The 17,446-nt window shown below is 47.6% G+C and overlaps 1 protein-coding gene and 1 long non-coding RNA gene across 2 annotated transcripts; one reads left to right on the top strand and one right to left on the bottom strand.

The window, feature by feature from the left end:
* Positions 1-655: 655 nt before the first annotated feature.
* LOC148686726 (uncharacterized) lies at positions 656-3,868 on the bottom strand. The gene is made up of 2 exons (XR_015948363.1): positions 3,728-3,868; positions 656-1,724 (listed from the first exon to the last, which is right to left on the bottom strand). It is a non-coding gene; the product is annotated as an uncharacterized LOC148686726 (long non-coding RNA).
* COQ10A (coenzyme Q10A) lies at positions 2,300-17,056 on the top strand. Its single transcript, XM_035103766.3, has 5 exons — positions 2,300-2,523; positions 7,757-7,918; positions 9,247-9,439; positions 10,200-10,301; positions 11,786-17,056. The coding sequence occupies exons 1-5, from the start codon at positions 2,456-2,458 to the stop codon at positions 11,951-11,953; spliced, it is 693 nt and encodes a 230-aa protein (XP_034959657.1). The 5' UTR covers positions 2,300-2,455; the 3' UTR covers positions 11,954-17,056.
* Positions 17,057-17,446: the final 390 nt, after the last annotated feature.

Raw genomic sequence — 17,446 nt, 5'->3', positions numbered from 1 at the left:
GTTCGGGGATCACATAACTCCATATCCTCCAGCATTTATTTGATGGAAATAGGGACATTCTACCAGACCCTCCAACATTTATCCAATGAAAATAGGGACGTCCTAAGGAAAAGTGGGACATTCTGGGAGTAGATCAGAAACTGGGACAGCTTCTGTAAATCGGGAGCTGTTACTGGAAAATAGGGACACTTAGCAGAAGCAATTCCTATTGAATTCAGTGGATTCAGGTAAATTGGGTTAGGATTGTATCTTTACTCTTGGTCCAGCCTGTTGTTAGTGGAAGAAAATGTAAGGATCCTAACACTACAGCAGCTCAACGTCTCTAAGCATCAGAGCAGGAACAATGCCTTCTGGAGAAGAGAAAGGCGGTATCTTGTAGTATCCTTATCTATATTGGTTTATTTGTAAACTAGCATGTTCACAGCCCACAGGCAACTAATACATCAATGTTACACTGAGGCTGGATAAACAAAAGGCTCATTGGCAAACTTACTTGCTGTGATATCACAGAAGAGCTTGGTACCTTAGGGCAAGCAGCTGAGTGCGGGACAAGGAAGGCTTTAACTTCTAAAGGCAATGCATAACATCTGTTAAACTGATTATTTTATCAAATCTGAATGATAGTTGGTACAAATAAATGAAGCAGTTTCATAGGAACATAGAAAGTTGCCTAACTACGTCAGGCTATTTATTGCCCCACCTAGCTCAGCATTGCCTGGACAGCAGCTGGCGGCTGCTCTCCATGACATTCTCATAGGTAAATGTGCCTTTCCCCCAGCCAAAGTTGCCGGTGACTGAACTCATGATCTTCTGCATGCAACTCATGTGACCTGTCACTGAGCTTTAGCCCTTCCCATCCTGTGTAATGAACAACCATGGGCCACAGGCAAGCAGATTACAACCCCAGCTGTCATGCATAGGTAAAGAGATAATGAGAAGGGCGCAGAGATAAGCTCAGCCACTCCTGTAGGGAAAGGAGAACCTGAGCAGGTATCCAGGAAGTACACTAGACTGCCGCTCCTTTCGTTTCCGGCATCCCATGCTGTCATGGACTGGCTTGGATGCAGCAGCAAACTTTCCCCCTCCACCTAATTCACCTTCCACCTGCTCACCACCTGGCCTGATGAACACTTTATGGAGAATTCAAAAGCTGGCACCCTACTTATTAACATGCCTTGATGCGGCTTTCGTGCTTTTTTTTGGAAATAATTTTATTTCGTTTTACAAATATTAAATTATAACAATACAGCCACACACATCAACAGAAGATTCCTTCAAATCTTTGGACTTCCCACCTTGGAGGGGGAGGTGGGTCCTATTGTTAAACCTTTTCTACTCATCTTTTTCAGTAGCCAATGTTTTATATAACTCCATTATCTCAATAGTACTTGCTACATTACAAGTGTTATTGCAATCCTGCTAGTGTTTTCATCTGCTTACAGTGGTCTCCAAGATAAATTATAAAATTTCCCCATTCTCTATTGCAGTTTTGGTCTTCTTGGTTCCTGAGCTTTCTGGTCAATTTTGCAATTTCGGCACAGTCCAACAGTTTAATATGCCATTCTTCTCTGGTAGGGACTTTATTTTCTTTCCATCTCTGGGCTAATAGCATCCTTGTTCCTGTTGTCGCAGGCTTTTGTGCTTTTTCATGAGAGTCACCAGGGTTTCCTCAGCTTTTTATGTGAAGCAGGTTGAGCTTGTGCCACAATAAGGTGCCTTGTTACCTAAAAAAAAAGACGACTTGACATTGCAAAGTGAGACTATGACTGCTCTGAAAGCTACGATCTTTCCCGGCGCCTCCATTCCCTCCCTAATAGGTATCATCCCAGCACCCTTGCGAACAGGGCCGGATTTAGGTTTGATGAGGCCTACTGAAGGTAATGGGGCCCTTTATATGTGCAGCTGTCCTTTGTCAAAAACAAATTGTCGCTGTTTTTGTGTTGAATATATGCTATATGGTAATTTATGGACCTAATAGGTATCTAAAGCCATTTGCACATAACAAAATATGTATTTTATCAAAGTAATTGTTGGACTGAAATACAATGAAGAAGTAGTATATTAATAGTGAAATACAATTAAGAAGTAGTATATTTTTGGGGGGGCCCAAGAGAGTATGGCCCTAAGCTATAGCTTGTTTAGATTACAGTATATGTAAATTCGTCACTACACCCCAGCACCCTTGCGAGGCTCTCGGCTCGGCCCTTCCGGGAGCAGCAGCAGCGAACTACGGTTCCCATGATGCCTTCGCCTCCCGCCATGCATCGCGCCCGCTTCGCTTCTCCTCCCCCCCCCAGCCAGTGTGAGGTATGGCAACGCGTTGACGACGCGTTGACGTAAGCGGCGAGGGGGGGGTGAGGGTTCACGGAGGCCGGAGCCGGCGTCTGTCTCTCGTAGGTGGCAGAACTGAGGCGGCGGGGAATCGGACGCGCTTCCACTTCAGGTTCCCCCCTTCATGGCGGCCCGCCGGCTCCGGGAAGTCTGGCGACTGGGAGCTCGGGGAGGGCTGATCCCGACCGGCTGGTGAGCGGGGCAAAGAAAAGGGAGAGGAGGACCGGGGTGGGGGGAGGAGGAGGAGCCTGGGCTGGGTACAGCTTTAGGGTTGCCACATTCCCCCCGGCAGGCGCTCCTCTGCCTCACACAGCTGCATGGCAGGCAAACTCGAAAGGGGAAGCTGGACCCCCCCCCCCAAAAAAACCCCTCTAGCGCCTCATTCTCCATGCTGGGAAAAATACTCGCTTCTCGACTTTCCTGCCTTCCCGGGGCAGCTTGGAAGAGGAGCCAGGAGGAAGAGGGAAAGTTGGCAAACCCAAACATTCCCGTCGGAGTTCAAAGGCAACGCGTCGGAAATGGACAGGCCCCTTTTAAACAAGAGCCCAGCGTTGGGGGGGGGGCTTAGGCAGGTGCTGGTGCCTATGGGGGGAGTAATAAGGGGGGGCATCCACCATGCTGTATATGCCCCCCCGTGCTTTGGCTCTCAATTCAGTGGGGTAGCACTGAGGAATTTAGGGGAGAATAAGATGCACAGCCCTTGGAAGGTCATCAGAGGAGCTAATGCCAAAAGGAGAGGGGTTGGAAGGGGAAATGGAGGTTAAATAGGTACCTATGCTGGCATATTAAGGGAGGAGGTTATATTGTGAGCAGGAGCTTGCAGGGTTGCAAGCCCTGAGACCTCAGCAATATATAAATTCAATGAATAATAAATGATAAAGTTATTGTGAGTTAGGAGGAAGGCCAAGGATAGTGAGAGGGTGGAGGACAAAGAGGTCAGGGAGGAGGTTGTGTCAGTAGCAAGGGCATGCTCAGAGGGAGATGAAGAAGGGTAACAGGTCTGTGTGAACTGATCCACCAAATGGTTAGAGGGGGTTTGGTTAATGGCTGCATCCCTGTAGGGAGCATGGGAAAAGTTGCATACACACTGTGGTACATTGAGAGGTTTTATTTCAGGGATGAAGCAGCAGGTGATTATGGGGGAGGGCTGTTAGTAGGAACCCCATTCCTCCAGCTCATGACCCTAATGCTGTCTCCCAATAAATAACACAGCCTGGTGCTAGTTTGCCTCCCTCTGTTTCTGGTAGCATCCCCCCCCCCCAAAAGAAATGTCTTGTTCCTTTAGCAGAACACACCTGAGGGTCACCAGAATTAAACACTGCCACCAGTGGCAATTATGCTTTTGGTCACTTATGTGTAAAGTACGGTACCCCCCTACGTATCTTTTTGTACTCACAATTAAGGTGAGCAAATGAGTTTCTCTGTCCTCCCCCTCGCCCTTTTCAATCCATGTTTGTTTGCAGAGTTGTGACTCAGTGCACAGGGACTGGTGGTTTCCTGGATCCGTTTCTCCGAAATAAGACACTCATCTTGTGTCCATGTATTGGTGGAGAACAGTGTGTTTCATATTGGTAGCTGGTGGCATTTACAACTGTGTAATCTCCAAAGAGGTACATGAAAAGGGCAGCTTAATGGATACTTTCTCTTTAGCTTATGTAAGCATCACTTATTGGAGATGAGAACAAAGAGAGAACTTGCCTTGTGAATAGTTGACTCTCTACAGACCCATGGCTTCTGGTAAAGCTATCCATCGTCTTTAGGCTGAGGTTTGCTACTTGTTGGCTTGCTAAAGCTTGTTAGGACTGTGTTGGCTTGAGCACCAGTGAAACAAATAAGATCCTAGAACATAGAGTTGGCAGGACAATGGCACATCTTTGCCCTTCAAGCTGGAAAAGGTTGGTGGTGCTTGTTTCTTTAGCAAACAGGTGAAGATCCAGAGTTAAGAGCTGGTGCCACTAGAGTCTTTGGGCTCCCTTGGACCACATTTCAAGATGCACCTGGCTTTTGAACATCCTTCAGTAGGACTGCTTTTCTTGGCTTCTGCATTAGCCCTATTTTTGTTCAGAAGCATACAATGTCTAGATTGCAGGTAGATGTACACAACCGTGCTTTTCTATTGCTGTGTTAGCAACCACTGACTGTGGAGAGTGCCAGAATAATGTCTTGGCATAATGTGCAGTGTTTGACTTCATAGAACACAGCAAGAAAGATAGGAAGATGCCTTGCAATGGCCTGTCTAGCTCAGTATCACCTAAACTGACTGGCAACAGCTCTGTCTGGAGATTGAACATAGGACCTTCTGCCCGCAAGGCGGATGGCTCTACCATTGAGCCCTTTGGCCCAGCATGGGGATGTTGGAGCCTATGGAACTGGCTGCTACCAGGTTGCTAATGGTAATGCCTTTTGGTACAAGATTTTGTTTGTACTTTGTGTGAATGAGAATAAGGAGGGGAGGCATGGCTTGGGACCAGACAACATACAAGTTTGTGCACCCACAAGTGGTGGTGGTATGTGAGTTGTCGTTCCTCAGTTTCTTTATGGGGAGTAAGTTGATGGGCTTTGAAGGGCTTTGTGAGGGTTAACCTACTGTGTGCTCTGTCATCCCAGATTAAAAGCACCTGGTTTCACCAGTGGCATGTTGGATTTCCTGTGCTTTAACTTTCTTACGTAACAGTCCTATTCATAAGCACTTGTCTGGCAGCACTCCAAAATAAATGTCCCAGCTAACCTGCTGGGCAGCTATTACTGTAACCGGTCGTTGTTGTTTTTCTAGAGTCCCTTTGTCCCTGAGTATGCTGCAATGTTCGATGTCAAATGTGCGATCCTTTGGGGCTGAGTTGCCTATGGAGCATAGATTCTTGATCTTGCAACATGTTGCTGGATCCATTTCCTGCTTCTCAGACCTTTTCCCACCTTCACAATGCATGCTGCAAGTCCCCTGAAAGAACTTGCCCTTGTAAAGAGTTATTGCTGGTACAGCAAAGGACTAGCACACCAATTACCTACTGTATTTACTTTCTTCTCATTTCCGGAAAAGACTTTAAGGAAGCTAAACTCCTGCTGACTCATGCCAAAAAGACACAGAGCATGATGAAATTGGGTCAAGCATAGGGCTGGGTGATATACTAATATATCGTCCAAAACCTGGTTTGAAGTCCATATCATAATAACGGTTTCATAGTTTTTGACCTGGCAATGTATTGCGAATCATGATGTGTGTGCCTAGCCCTAGTCATGACACCGATCCCCTTAGCCAGTAATGGGGTGCTCCAGAAACCATACAGGTCCATTTCTTCAGTCCCCTGAGGTCACGATTGCGAGCAGCCTGTAGCTTTGTCCATTCCGTTCATGCAAAGTGTACTAGTTTCTTTCCCCTCTGGTATGGAAATTCCTCCTTCCCTGAATAGACTTTCCGCTTGGCACTCTGAGCATTTATTGGTTGACAAGGCAGTTCAGCTGATCCAGTGGGAGGGCTTAGAGTCAATATTGCATAAGATAAGCCAGCCAGCCAGTGCCAGTGTGAGAGATGGAAGCTGGCCAGAGCACAAGGTAGCACAGAGGGCTTGTGTAACCCTGTCTGGTGTTTCCTTCATGTAATTTTGAGCAATACTTGTGGGAAGTGAAGGAGGAAATCGTCCACCAGTATCTGTGGGCATGTCTGGCAGTCCCAGTCAGGGTTCAAGCATTTCACTTTCTCTGGAACAAAGGGTTTGTGACCCAAAAGCAAGATGAGAGATCAGACAGGGCCAGCCTAAGATTGCTAACTAATGTAAGGCACAATCCAATGGGAGATGTTGCTGCAGAAGCCCCATTGAAATGAACAGGAGCTGTGCAAGGTTACAGAAGTGCTCCTGACAGCTCCTGTTCATGTCTGTGAGCCTTGCCACATGAGTCTGATCTGTCCGTTTTCAACTCTGCTGCCCTTAATAGTATCCAAAATATTTCACCTGAGGCAGCAACCTCACCTTTCCCCATTGTAGGGCCGTCTGTGGGATGAACTGGTGAGAACCCCCCACTCATCTCTTAACACTGTAGATCAGTGATTTTCAACCAGGGTGCCATAGCACCCAGGGGTGCCTTGAATAATGGCCAGGGATGCCACGGGCAACACTGGCCTCTGTCCCTCTTTCCTTCCCTCCCTCCTCTGATGTCTTCTAACATCTCTGCCTCCCAAAGACCCTGTACAGCTGTTTGTTGCAGCAGCCCTGGCTACAAGCTCTCCAGGTGAGAGGTGCCCCTGGGGGCTGGCCAGGGGGTGCTTCCCAGGCCCCTGTGGGCCAGTGTGAGGAGGCATCTCTCTTTGGGGCAGGGAGGACAGCTCAGAGACCAGGGGTGGCAGCTGCGGCTGCCCAGAGGAGTCCCAAGGAGTGGGGAGAAGAGAGGAGGCTGAAGGAACACTCCACAAGGGAGGGTGTTTGGAAAAAGGGGTGAGGGGCTGTTAGGTCTTCTGAGCCCCACAGGGGTACCTCAAAGAATGTAGTTGGTCAAGGGAGCCATGCACCCCAAAAGGTTGAACATCTCTGCTGTAGATCAAACATAAGAGCACGCCAACTGCTGTCATACTCCCAGCTGTCTATGTAAAATGCCTGCTTGAAGCCCGTTTGAAAGCAGAAACAGGCAAAAGGAGGTATTTTTTTTCTTTATGGCATACACAACTACCGTATGTGCTGTCCTTCTGTCCAACATTGGAGAAGGTCTTGGGGAACACAGAAAAGACCCTGTTTATTACTTTGATGTTGGGGAGGAAGCAGGCTTCCCCTTGGACCTTACCTCAGTTTGTCAGCGTGGGTGATAAGCCATATAGTAAGTTACGTTCCTTTATTTCCTTGCATATTTCTCAAATTCATCATGGTGCAGGTTTGCAAGTTGCTGCTTCAAATATGATGGTGGGTGGTAGCTTAAGCCCGTACATGCTGCTTGGCAGATTGGATGTGCATGGTCTCGGCTCTGAGGACTCAGTCTCACAAATGTAGAGAATGCTCAAGGATTTTTTGGGGGGATAGCATTAATATAGATTAGCAGGGGCCTTTATCTTTGAAAATTAAATGGTTTTAGAATCAGGCTTGTGTACTGTGCTCATTATTTCCAGACATGGTGATATTTTTCAAATTTAATAATAATAAAAATAATAAATAATTTATACCCCACCCATCTGGCTGGGTTTCCCCAGCCACCCTGGACGGCTTCCAACAAAATACTAAAAATGCAATAAAGCATCAAACGTTAAAAACTTCCCTAAGAACACAACTTCAAAAGGTGGTGCTTGGTCATGCTTCATGTAACTTATCTATGAGGAAACTCTCAGATTAATACTCCTGTTTTGCTTTCTGCTGGGCATTGAAGAGTGTCCCTTTGGAATTAATCTTCATGAAGGTGCAGCGAATCTCCTGACCGTTGAGTCCAGCTAATCCTGAGGATTTTTCAGTTCCAGGTACATGCCATCCTGTGGGATTCTGATGATCCGTGCCCCCCCAGCTGTCAGCAGTGCCGATTGGGATCTTAGTGCTCAGCACAGCCGGACGTTTATCAACTTTACAGGGCCTTTCACCAACAAACGGAAGGAATATTCGGAAAGGAGGATCCTTGGGTGAGTGGACTTGCTTCACAGGAGGGTGAATGAGCTGTATTTGTGATTAGAACAAAACTGCACCTTGCCTTCTAGTCCAGCATCTGCTTCTCACATTGGCCAACCAGATGCTTCTGGGAAGCCCACAGGGCATTGGGAGGCAATAGCCTCTCCTCTAGTTGTTTCCAAGCAACTGGTATTCATAGGTATGATGCCTCTGATCTAGACAGTAGCATAGCCAGCCATCATGATTGGTGGCCTTGAATAGCCTGATTGTCTGTGAATTTGTCTAAATGCCTTTTGAAGCTGTCCAAGTTGGGGACCCGCCCTACAATTTGTGAGCGTTGTGAAGTCCTTCCTTTTGTCCATCCCGATTCTCCTGCCATTCATCTTCATTGGATGGTATCGCGTTCTAACAGTATGAAAGAGGGAGGAAACTTGCTTCCTCGACACCGTTCAAAATTTTATAAACATCTCACGCCCCACGTGCTGCTTTTTCTAAAACGAAGAAGCCCCAAATATTGGACTTAAAGATTGTCCAGAAGCGTAGGCAGTGGCATAGGACTGCAAAGGCAAAGGGTCCATTCCTAGTTTTGTGTGTGAATCCGAGGAAGCCACTCAAACTGTGCCCATAGCCACACTTGCCTAGAAGTAGCTCTCAGTCAGTCTGTTTAGAATCAAGGTGTCAATTGTGTGCTGGGTCTAACCCAGGCATCCCCAAACTGCGGCCCTCCAGATGTTTTGGCCTACAACTCCCATGATCCCTAGCTAACAGGACCAGTGGTCAGGGATGGTGGGAATTGTGGTCCAAAACATCTGGAGGGCCGACGTTTGGGGATGCCTGGTCTAACCCTTAACTTATGTTTGAGGACTTTTCTGCTTTGCTATGTATTGGACAAATACACCCCAAGAATGAAGTATTTGTTCTGATAATAAAGTGTAGGGCATAGAGGTGCCTTGGATAAATAAGAAGAAATTATGTACCAAACTCCCTCACCTTGTGACTGCAGCAGATAAAATGCATTATATGTCCCATCACCCAAAAGTCCTGGGCTTGAGGAAGAGGGAGGCAGTGCTGCCTTGGAAGTTCTCTTACCTTTGACAAGCTCTGAGCATGACTGTCAAGCTCTGAACTCAGAGCCAGGTTCCAATATTCTGCATATGTGCAAACCCAGTTGTGATTTCAGACATCTCCCACTTGCCTAGCCTCTTCACAATAAACTCATTGGACAGTTCAGTTATATAATGCCTTACCTGTTCCTTGTGATGTACCTTGTGTACTGTCACCACCAGGTTGTCAGTGTTATTTATAATAGGGGATCCTGAATTATCTCTCTCGTCTCTTGCAGTTACTCCATGCAGGAGATCTATGAAGTTGTGTCCAATGTGGATGAATATAAGGAATTTGTTCCCTGGTGCAAGAAATCAGTTGTGGTCTCTAAGCGGACAGGCCATGTGAAGGCCCAGCTGGAAGTCGGGTTTCCTCCTGTCGTGGAACGTTACACATCCATTGTGACACTGGTGCGGCCTCACTTAGTAAAGGTGAGTTATCACCACCACCACAATCGTCATCATTCATTATTTATACCCCACCCATCTGGCTGGGTTTCCCCAGCCACTCTGGGTGGCTCCCAACAGAATATTAAAAACATGATAAAACACCAAACATTCAAAACTTCCCTAAACAGGGCTGCCTTCAGATGTCTTCTAAAAGTCAGATAGTTGTTTATTTCCTTGACATCTGATGGGAGGGTGTTCCACAGGGCGGGCGCCACCACCAAGAAGGCCCTCTGCCTGGTTCCCTGTAACATCACTTCTCGCAGAGAGGGAATTGTCAGAAGGCTCTCGGAGCTGGACCTCAGTGTCCGGGCTGAGAGATGGGGGTGGAGACGCTCCTTCAAGTATACTGGGCTGAGGCCGTTTAGGGCTTTAAAGGTCAACAACCACACTTTGAATTGTGCTCGGAAACGTACTGGGAGCCAATGTAGCTGCACATTTCTGTGCTATCCAGACTGAAATCTCTTCCATTGGCTGAAATATCTTCCATTATACAGTACATTGTATAATCAGGAGCACTGATTTCAACAACTTGCCATGTAGAAATTTCAAATGGTTAGTGCTTAGGAAAGAGGCCTTATCCTAACACTGACTGATGGCACCCCTGATGGGTCGTGGGTGAGACTTGCAGCCCCAGAGCTGCATTCGGAACCAGGGATGGATACGCTTGTTCTAGCTTATCTGGGTGGGCATGGACGTTGCTAGCAAAATCATTCTCTGATCTCACCTCTGTCCTATATCCCAGGCGGTCTGCACTGACGGGAAGCTCTTCAACCACCTGGAGACTAGCTGGCGTTTCAGCCCTGGCATTCCTGGCTACCCCCGCACGTGTACAGTGGACTTCTCGGTAAGCACACGTGGCTATATAAGTGTTCTCAGGCAGCTCTGCTCCTGTTCCACAAAGGATTCGTCGGTCTGTCCCAGCAAGGGGTAGGCTTATTCTTTTGAAACAGGAAAGAAAGGTGCTTGCCTGTGATGAAGCCCAAGCATTAGTCAGCCAAGGAAGCAAATGTTTTTTTCATGAGCAGAAACGGCGTGTACAGAAGGGCCAGGCCTCGAGTGTTGTGTCTCTTGGGTTCACTTTTTTGTCTCTTAGAGAGCAGGTGAGAGCCAAAACTCCTGACTTCTTAATGAGTGTGACTTTGGGGAAGTTTTTGATCCTAAAGTGTGACCTTCTGTGGAGGTGTGAACGCTTGCTATGGGATACTTAACCACCTCTTCTCCTCTCAATCTTCTTGTGCATTCCACAAGACAGAGATGGGTCTGTTCCTCAGCACCACCACCATCGCTGCTGCCTCTACATAATCCCAGCTGGTGTGACTTAAGCTCACACCATCCTATTTTTGAATACTGATATGAGGCAGGACAAAGTGCCTTCCTTAAGGGTCAAACGTGGGATTGCACAAATCTCATTCTCTTCCTCCAACCTTGCAATCCACCATTGGCTTGTTTCTTTTTCCGTTGCGTCTCTAAAATGGTGCTATTGTCTTAGAATAGCTGGGATAGATTCTGGAGGACAGCTTCATCTCAGAGAAGCTTCTTAGGTTATCAGAAGAGGAGAGAAATGGGGGCAGATGAGGAATTCTACTCCTCTGTCATCCCCCCCCCAATCTGCCTTCCTCCCCTCCCCTCCCCTCCTGCCTGAGACAGGGTCTACAAGATGGCACTGGCATCTTACGAGAGACTGGCAACGTTTCTCTGGGGTGATGCCTTGTTGCACAAGATAGTGCTGTCCTTGAACCACCTTACAAGTCCCACTAGGATTGCAGTTGATTTTTTCCTCATCTATGAGTGGAAAAGGTGGGCTGGGCAGAAGTCCAGGTGTGAACTCCCATCTCTTGCCAGCAATAAGATGATGGCTGCACATGTTGGAGGGTACTTTCACCATCCTGGGAATACTGTTTTTAACAGGTGGCTTAATGTAAACGAGGGGTGGGAAGCCTGTGGCCTTCAAGATGCCGCTGCTGCATTGCAGCTCATTTGTCATCCTTGACCATTGGCCGTGCCGGCTGGGTCTGCGGAGCTGCAGGTTTCTCGTACCTTGCTCTCGGCATTATCTGCTGATGTGCCCAGGAACAAAATGATCTGTGCCAACCATGCCCGTTGCGCTTGGGGAGTCGCAAACCCTTTGGGAATATCAGCTGCAGAGCACTTTACAGAGCAGGGTTTTTCGTACCTGTCACAGGATATATTCCTCATACACCCCCAGTACTAGAACGCAGCATTTCCTGCTTGTTGAAGAGAGCCTCGGCTGCCCATCCCTGCACCCCCACCCTCCCAGCTTTGAAAGAGCTGCGAGATGGCAGGCTAATACTCTTCCTCTCTCCCCAGATTTCCTTCGAGTTCCGCTCCCTGCTGCACTCGCAGCTGGCTACCGTTTTCTTCGACGAGGTGGTCAAGCAGATGGTTGCTGCTTTTGAACGCCGGGCGGCAAAGAACTACGGTCCCGAGACCCGCATTCCCCGAGAGCTCATGTTCCACGAGATCCACCAGACGTGAAGGGCTCCCTGCTGCTTTGGTGGCCACGCGGACACTGCGCTGGGGTGTGCACTCATGGCTTCCCCAGCCCCTCTGTTTTTATCTATTTATTTGGCTTCTCCTGGTACCCTGTCTTAATTTATCCACTGGGCCTGGTGTGATGAAGAGAGTCTTTTTCCTAAGGAAAGGGCCAGGTGGCCATGTTAACCTCCGGAGTAACCTCTTAACTGTCTGTTTTGCCTAGTCATGCTCTTATGCTGGGTCATACATACACATTTTGTTTTGTAGGGCTTTCTTTGAAGCCCTTCTCCCCACCCCTTAATCCCCAGTCTGCAGATCGTCTCCCATCCCATTCTCCACCTATTTTGTATGTGCCAGCATGACCTGTCTTAGGCTGAGGACAGTGCCGAACCCTGTTTCTCTGGGGAACAAGGGGTTGCGGAAGCTCACAGCATGTGGTCATGTGCTCTCTTTCTGTGCCTAGTGAAGGGCCCATTGGAAATTGTGCTTCGTAAATCACTTGTTTTTTTAAAAAAGGAAGAAAGCCCTGACCTGGACTGCCTCTCGACAATAGAGAATAAGCATGGAGAGGCTGTACTTTTTTGTCTGGCAGTCTCCGTAGCTGTTAGCAGTTGGATTTGCAAGACTCTGCTGGTTGAACGTTGGTTTGGAGTGCAGTAGCGGAAATGCAGGCGTGGCGGAGGGGAGCAGGCAAGCAGTGCAGGGTGGCTGGTGTCTGTTACTGAGGGTGCTGGTAGATAGAGGGTGCTCTGCAGCTGCTGCTTTCTTTGAGGCTGTGCGAAGCTAACGTCGTACTTGTGCTGAAACATCAGGCTGGGATTATTCTTCCTTGCCCAAACAGTACCGTATCATCACTTGGTTATCTAAGGGAGATTAGCATCCAGCCAGCTGCCCCGTGTCTTCCTTTTGGTTGATAGCAGAGTGCAGAGTAGCAAAAGATGTGTGCCAAATAAAGGGCCAAGGGGAAGATATGGCCCTCTTGGAGCCGGAATAGTTTTAGAAATGTTAGAAGACACACTCCAAATGGGTGCACATTTGCGGGGGGGGGGGGGGAGAAAGGAAGCAGAATTACTTGCTTGTTAGGAGTGCAACCAGAGCTTTCTGCAGAAGTTCAGATTCCTCTGCCCTCCTGTTTCATTAAAACCTATGTCCAACCTTCTTGAAACGCCACCTAAAACCCAGAGGTGGGTGTCTTGGTTGCAGCCTTTTGAAGTGCCGTGCCTATGGCATCTTTGGGATTATTGAGACAGTGGGTTGCATGAGCCTGCCAGCGCTCACAGTAGCTGCTTTGCATTATGGGAATGGAATATAGCATTATCAGGCTGGGGGCTGCTGCTTTGAGGACAGGACTTCCACCTGCGCGGAAGCATGGTCCCCCTTCCACCAAATATTTCCACACGGGGAGAGTGACTATGCCTTGTGCAGCCCACTTGAGATGAAGCGCCACCCGTGGGGAGTGATTAGCATGCCACCGTCTCCAGCTGGCTTGTGGGAAGCTGCTTAGTTTGGGTGTGTATTCTGAGTCTTGCAGAGTCTTGGCTCCATTGAAAGCTGCAGGTTGAGACCAACCATGCCTGCCCGGCAGCTGTTCCTGAAATTGCCTCCTGTTCCCATGGCCACCATTGTGGGTCTCCCCAAATCCCACCCTGCACTTTCCCCCAGTGCAGGCATCCATTTGTGTTGCCTATTTTGCTGTAAACTCGGTACCCTGTTTTGAGCTGGAAAAGGAGTTTATCTATGTTTAGACGCACATTTTGCACAAGCGGTGTGGACACACACATACGACTGCTGGGGTTAAGCCCTGCGATGTGGGCCTGGGGTATTCCAGGCCCTAGTGCTTCCAAGCTTCAGGTACTAGGGTGTTTGTGTGCCTGCCATTGCATAACATGGGGTGAGAGTGATCACTATGTTTTTCAGATTCCTATGGCTCTCTGCTCAGCGGAAGGAGGAAGATAGGTTAAAACGGCAGGTTGAGCGAAATAAAGTAGATGGATGAACCGTGGGCCTCGTTTTGTTTGTGCCCATTGAGCAGCCAGGCCACCCCACTTGCTCCAATGTGAGGTGTAGATCTGCTATACCTGCCCTTGGAGGGGAGGGGCTTGAAGTTGGCTTAACAGAGGCTTGCCTTACATGGGTTACAAGTCCTTGCTCTCTGAGCTTTCCTCTTCAGAACCAGGATCCCAGGACCAGTGATGGGGTCATGGCTAGAAGTCTGCCATGTTTGGGTAGCGGGAGGCATATGGACCATTGGGAACATGACCCCCTCTTTCTTCATAAAGTGGGGGGGGCAGTGCTGTGGCATAGATACCTGAGCAATCTCCTGTTGAGGCTGCTGGGTGTTGCCCATTGTACAATGGATGGCTTCCTTTTGTCTGGCCACAGGTTTCATTGCTTCACTTTTCCTCCAAAGAATGCAAGAATATGTGCTAGTTTGGGCTTCTATCCCAAATTTACTGCGTTGCTATCATTGTAATGGCTCTGGAAACAACCGCCCACTTCCTGTGCTGAGCTTGCAACTCGGGTTTGGGAGGCAGACCCCGCAAGTCATTCCAAAGGCTTCTTGTTCGCCATTGGTTTTGCATACCAATTGGCTCCATGCAGTTATGCTGCGAACTGTATAGATTTGACTGTACAGTTGGTGTCCTTTGCCGAGATGTTCCCCCGGCAACTCTTCCCAAATCTTTCCTTCCCATCTCCCAAAATTGCCAGCTTTACCGACCGAAGGGGGCTTGTTTCCAAGAACAACCTCCTTCTGCCTTTCTGAGCCGCTGAAACTATTTACTTGCTCTTTATCCCAGTTTCTGCTGTTATCCTGCAAGAACAAACAGGCTTGCTCTATGGAACGCACACACAGGGCAGTGATCTCTTCAGAGTCCTCAGGGAGGAAAGGCTTGCATTTCTAAGACCTGTATTTCCAGAATGCTTCTCTGAGCAAATAGCTCCTTTAGTAATAATAAAAGGCAGTAAGTGCTAGTGAGGAAGCCACTCCGAGAGGAAGTCATTAACAATAGCACGCTTCTGACCTGCTCTGCTAAGCATGTCCTGCGCTGTATTCATGAAAAACAGTCACTTTAGAACTCCACCTTCCTACTTGGCTGCCCTTGAATTAAATGGAGTGGGCTGGCAGGAATGTTTTATGCTTCTAACCATGTGTTTGGGAACCTGCCCTTCAAGTCTAGCAAAGTGACCAGCGGGGCACAAGGGCTAGCACACAAACTTCTCTCATGTCCACACACGTTCAAGAAGAACCAGCCTGAACTCTCACGTTTACACGAGGATCAGTTGCATAGAAGAGGGACTGTGATTTCAGCTGGGAGAGCCTTGGCTTCACATCAGTTTCAGGCTTGCTCTGTTTGAAAGTGAACTGGGGTCAAGTTGGCTGTATATACCTACTGTAAAATATGGATTTGCGGATACAGGGAAGGATTTTTAAAGCAAACTAAAGTGTATTTCAGAAATACTTCTGTGATATTGGCACCTAGACTGTCTGGCAGTCTCGCTACAGTTGCTGTTGTTTACAGCCTTTGCCAATAAGATGAGCAATCTTATTCATGCTTACCTGGAAGTAATTAGTATTGAACTTGGTGGGACTTACTTCTGTGTAAATATGGTTAGGCCACTGTGCCAGAGGCTGGGGGGATGTAAGAGGCTTTGAGTAGCGCAAGCAACTTGTAGTTATCATAAGTAAGCCTACTTTCCACTGCAAGGGGGGTGGGGGGTGGAAGGTGCATTCACAAGGGAAATGAGAGAGAATCCCATTGTCTCCATTTGCACAATTTATTCAAACCACAAAATTCTTTTCTGCTGGGAAGGGGGAGAGGGGATTTTGACATGGTAGCAGCTTCAGAGCCCAAAATGTATTGCCTCCTTTGCTTCTAATGCAGAGACAGTGCTGCCTGCATACCTCCCTTGAATTTGGACTCTTAACCTTCAGAACAATGCTGCCAGGACAGAGGCTTTAAAGTGGGTTCCTTTGGCATGGACTTCTGTCCCAAAAGTTTTGCTGCTTCAAAGCAATTCTGCCATTGCCAAACAAAACAGTAATGCTCCTCTCCCTTCCTGAGCCTCATGCTCACTGCAGTTCTCTTCTGCAGCTATAAATAGAAACTCTGAAAGAAAGGTGCTCAACGTGGCTAGTGATTCTTAAAAAATCACTTTAAATTGAAAACGGGCAGCCTTGCATTTAGGCATTTGCCAAGCAGGGATGAAGCCCAGTTCACCAAGACATTATAAGGCACCAAGGAGAATGAACTAGTGGTTCTGTTACTTTGAATCATTGTGACCTTGATCTGCGATTTAATGAATTGCGTTTGCTCCAGTCTATGAACCACACTCCCTTTAAAATGCAAGAACCAAGATAGTTCATGGGGCAGATTCTGCTGAAGGTTGTAGTGTTCAAGTCCCGTGCAGAGGACAGGAATGTTAAGGCCCTGCTAACTTCATTTGCAGTGGAGCACATAACTCTTTATTGACACCAAATGTACAAGCAAATGATGTGTCCTGGGTTGGTGCTTGTTTAATGTTCCAGGTTTCTTGTCATTACTTCCTCAGTTTTTACATTCTTAACAAGAGCTTTGCCTTCATTGGAGTCATTTTGGCCCTTAAAACTATATCTACTGCAGAAAAATCAGCAATGCATTTTGTTGTTTGATTGTGTTAGCATCTTCCTTTAGAGAGATCAGATGGTTCTCTATCTTTTCTTTTGCTGCCCCCACCTGCTTCCCCCCCATGAACCTGGACTTTAAGCCTCTGGGCACCTCATGTTTAAACCTTGTACCTGCTCCCCTCCAGTCGGTAAAGCGATTGTGTCCTAAACATTGCAGTGCCTTCTGCTCCTACCTGTATCATCATCAGGGCCGCAGCTCCCTCATGCTACTTAGCCTGGTATATGCTACCTCAGCTTGTAAGAAGGGGGGGGGGTGTTTCCAGAAGGAAAAGGGAATAGAAAATGAGATTATGCACAGTAAGAGGAAATCATCATTGTGTTCTACCCTTTAACTGTGAATCTTATTTGATAGCTGCAAAACCTGTCCGAGAATGTTCAAAGACTGAACCAATCCCAAGAGCATTTTTATAGACCAATAAAAAATGTTTGCAAAAAGACACATGTGGGACTTGACTATTTAAGATTTTAGCTACATTGTCGATTTTAACTTTGCATAGTTCTTCAGGTAGAATGCATATACTTTCCACAGCTGGATTTGCCTGATAAGTATATATTTGGTACCTATTGCATCAATATTCTTTGAAAGCATTGGAAATGTTATGCTTCATCATTGGTGCCGAAGCCAGAGCTTTCCAAACTCTGCTTCACAACGTGTTAAGTGTGTCGGCTGCAATGTGTAGGTGTGTTGTGCGAACACTCCCCATGCTCCTCCCAGGGCTGGAGAGGGGTTATGATCCCTAGCTAACAGGACCAGTGATCGGGGAAGATGGGAATTGTAGTCCAAAACATCTGGAGGGCCGAAGTTTGGGGATGCCTGGTATAAACCT

This window comes from Zootoca vivipara, chromosome 2 (assembly GCF_965207765.1).
Source record: "Zootoca vivipara chromosome 2, rZooViv2.hap1.1, whole genome shotgun sequence".
NCBI lineage: Eukaryota > Metazoa > Chordata > Lepidosauria > Squamata > Lacertidae > Zootoca > Zootoca vivipara.
Note: the sequence above shows the minus strand (reverse complement) of the source record. Positions and strands in the feature narration are given on the sequence as shown.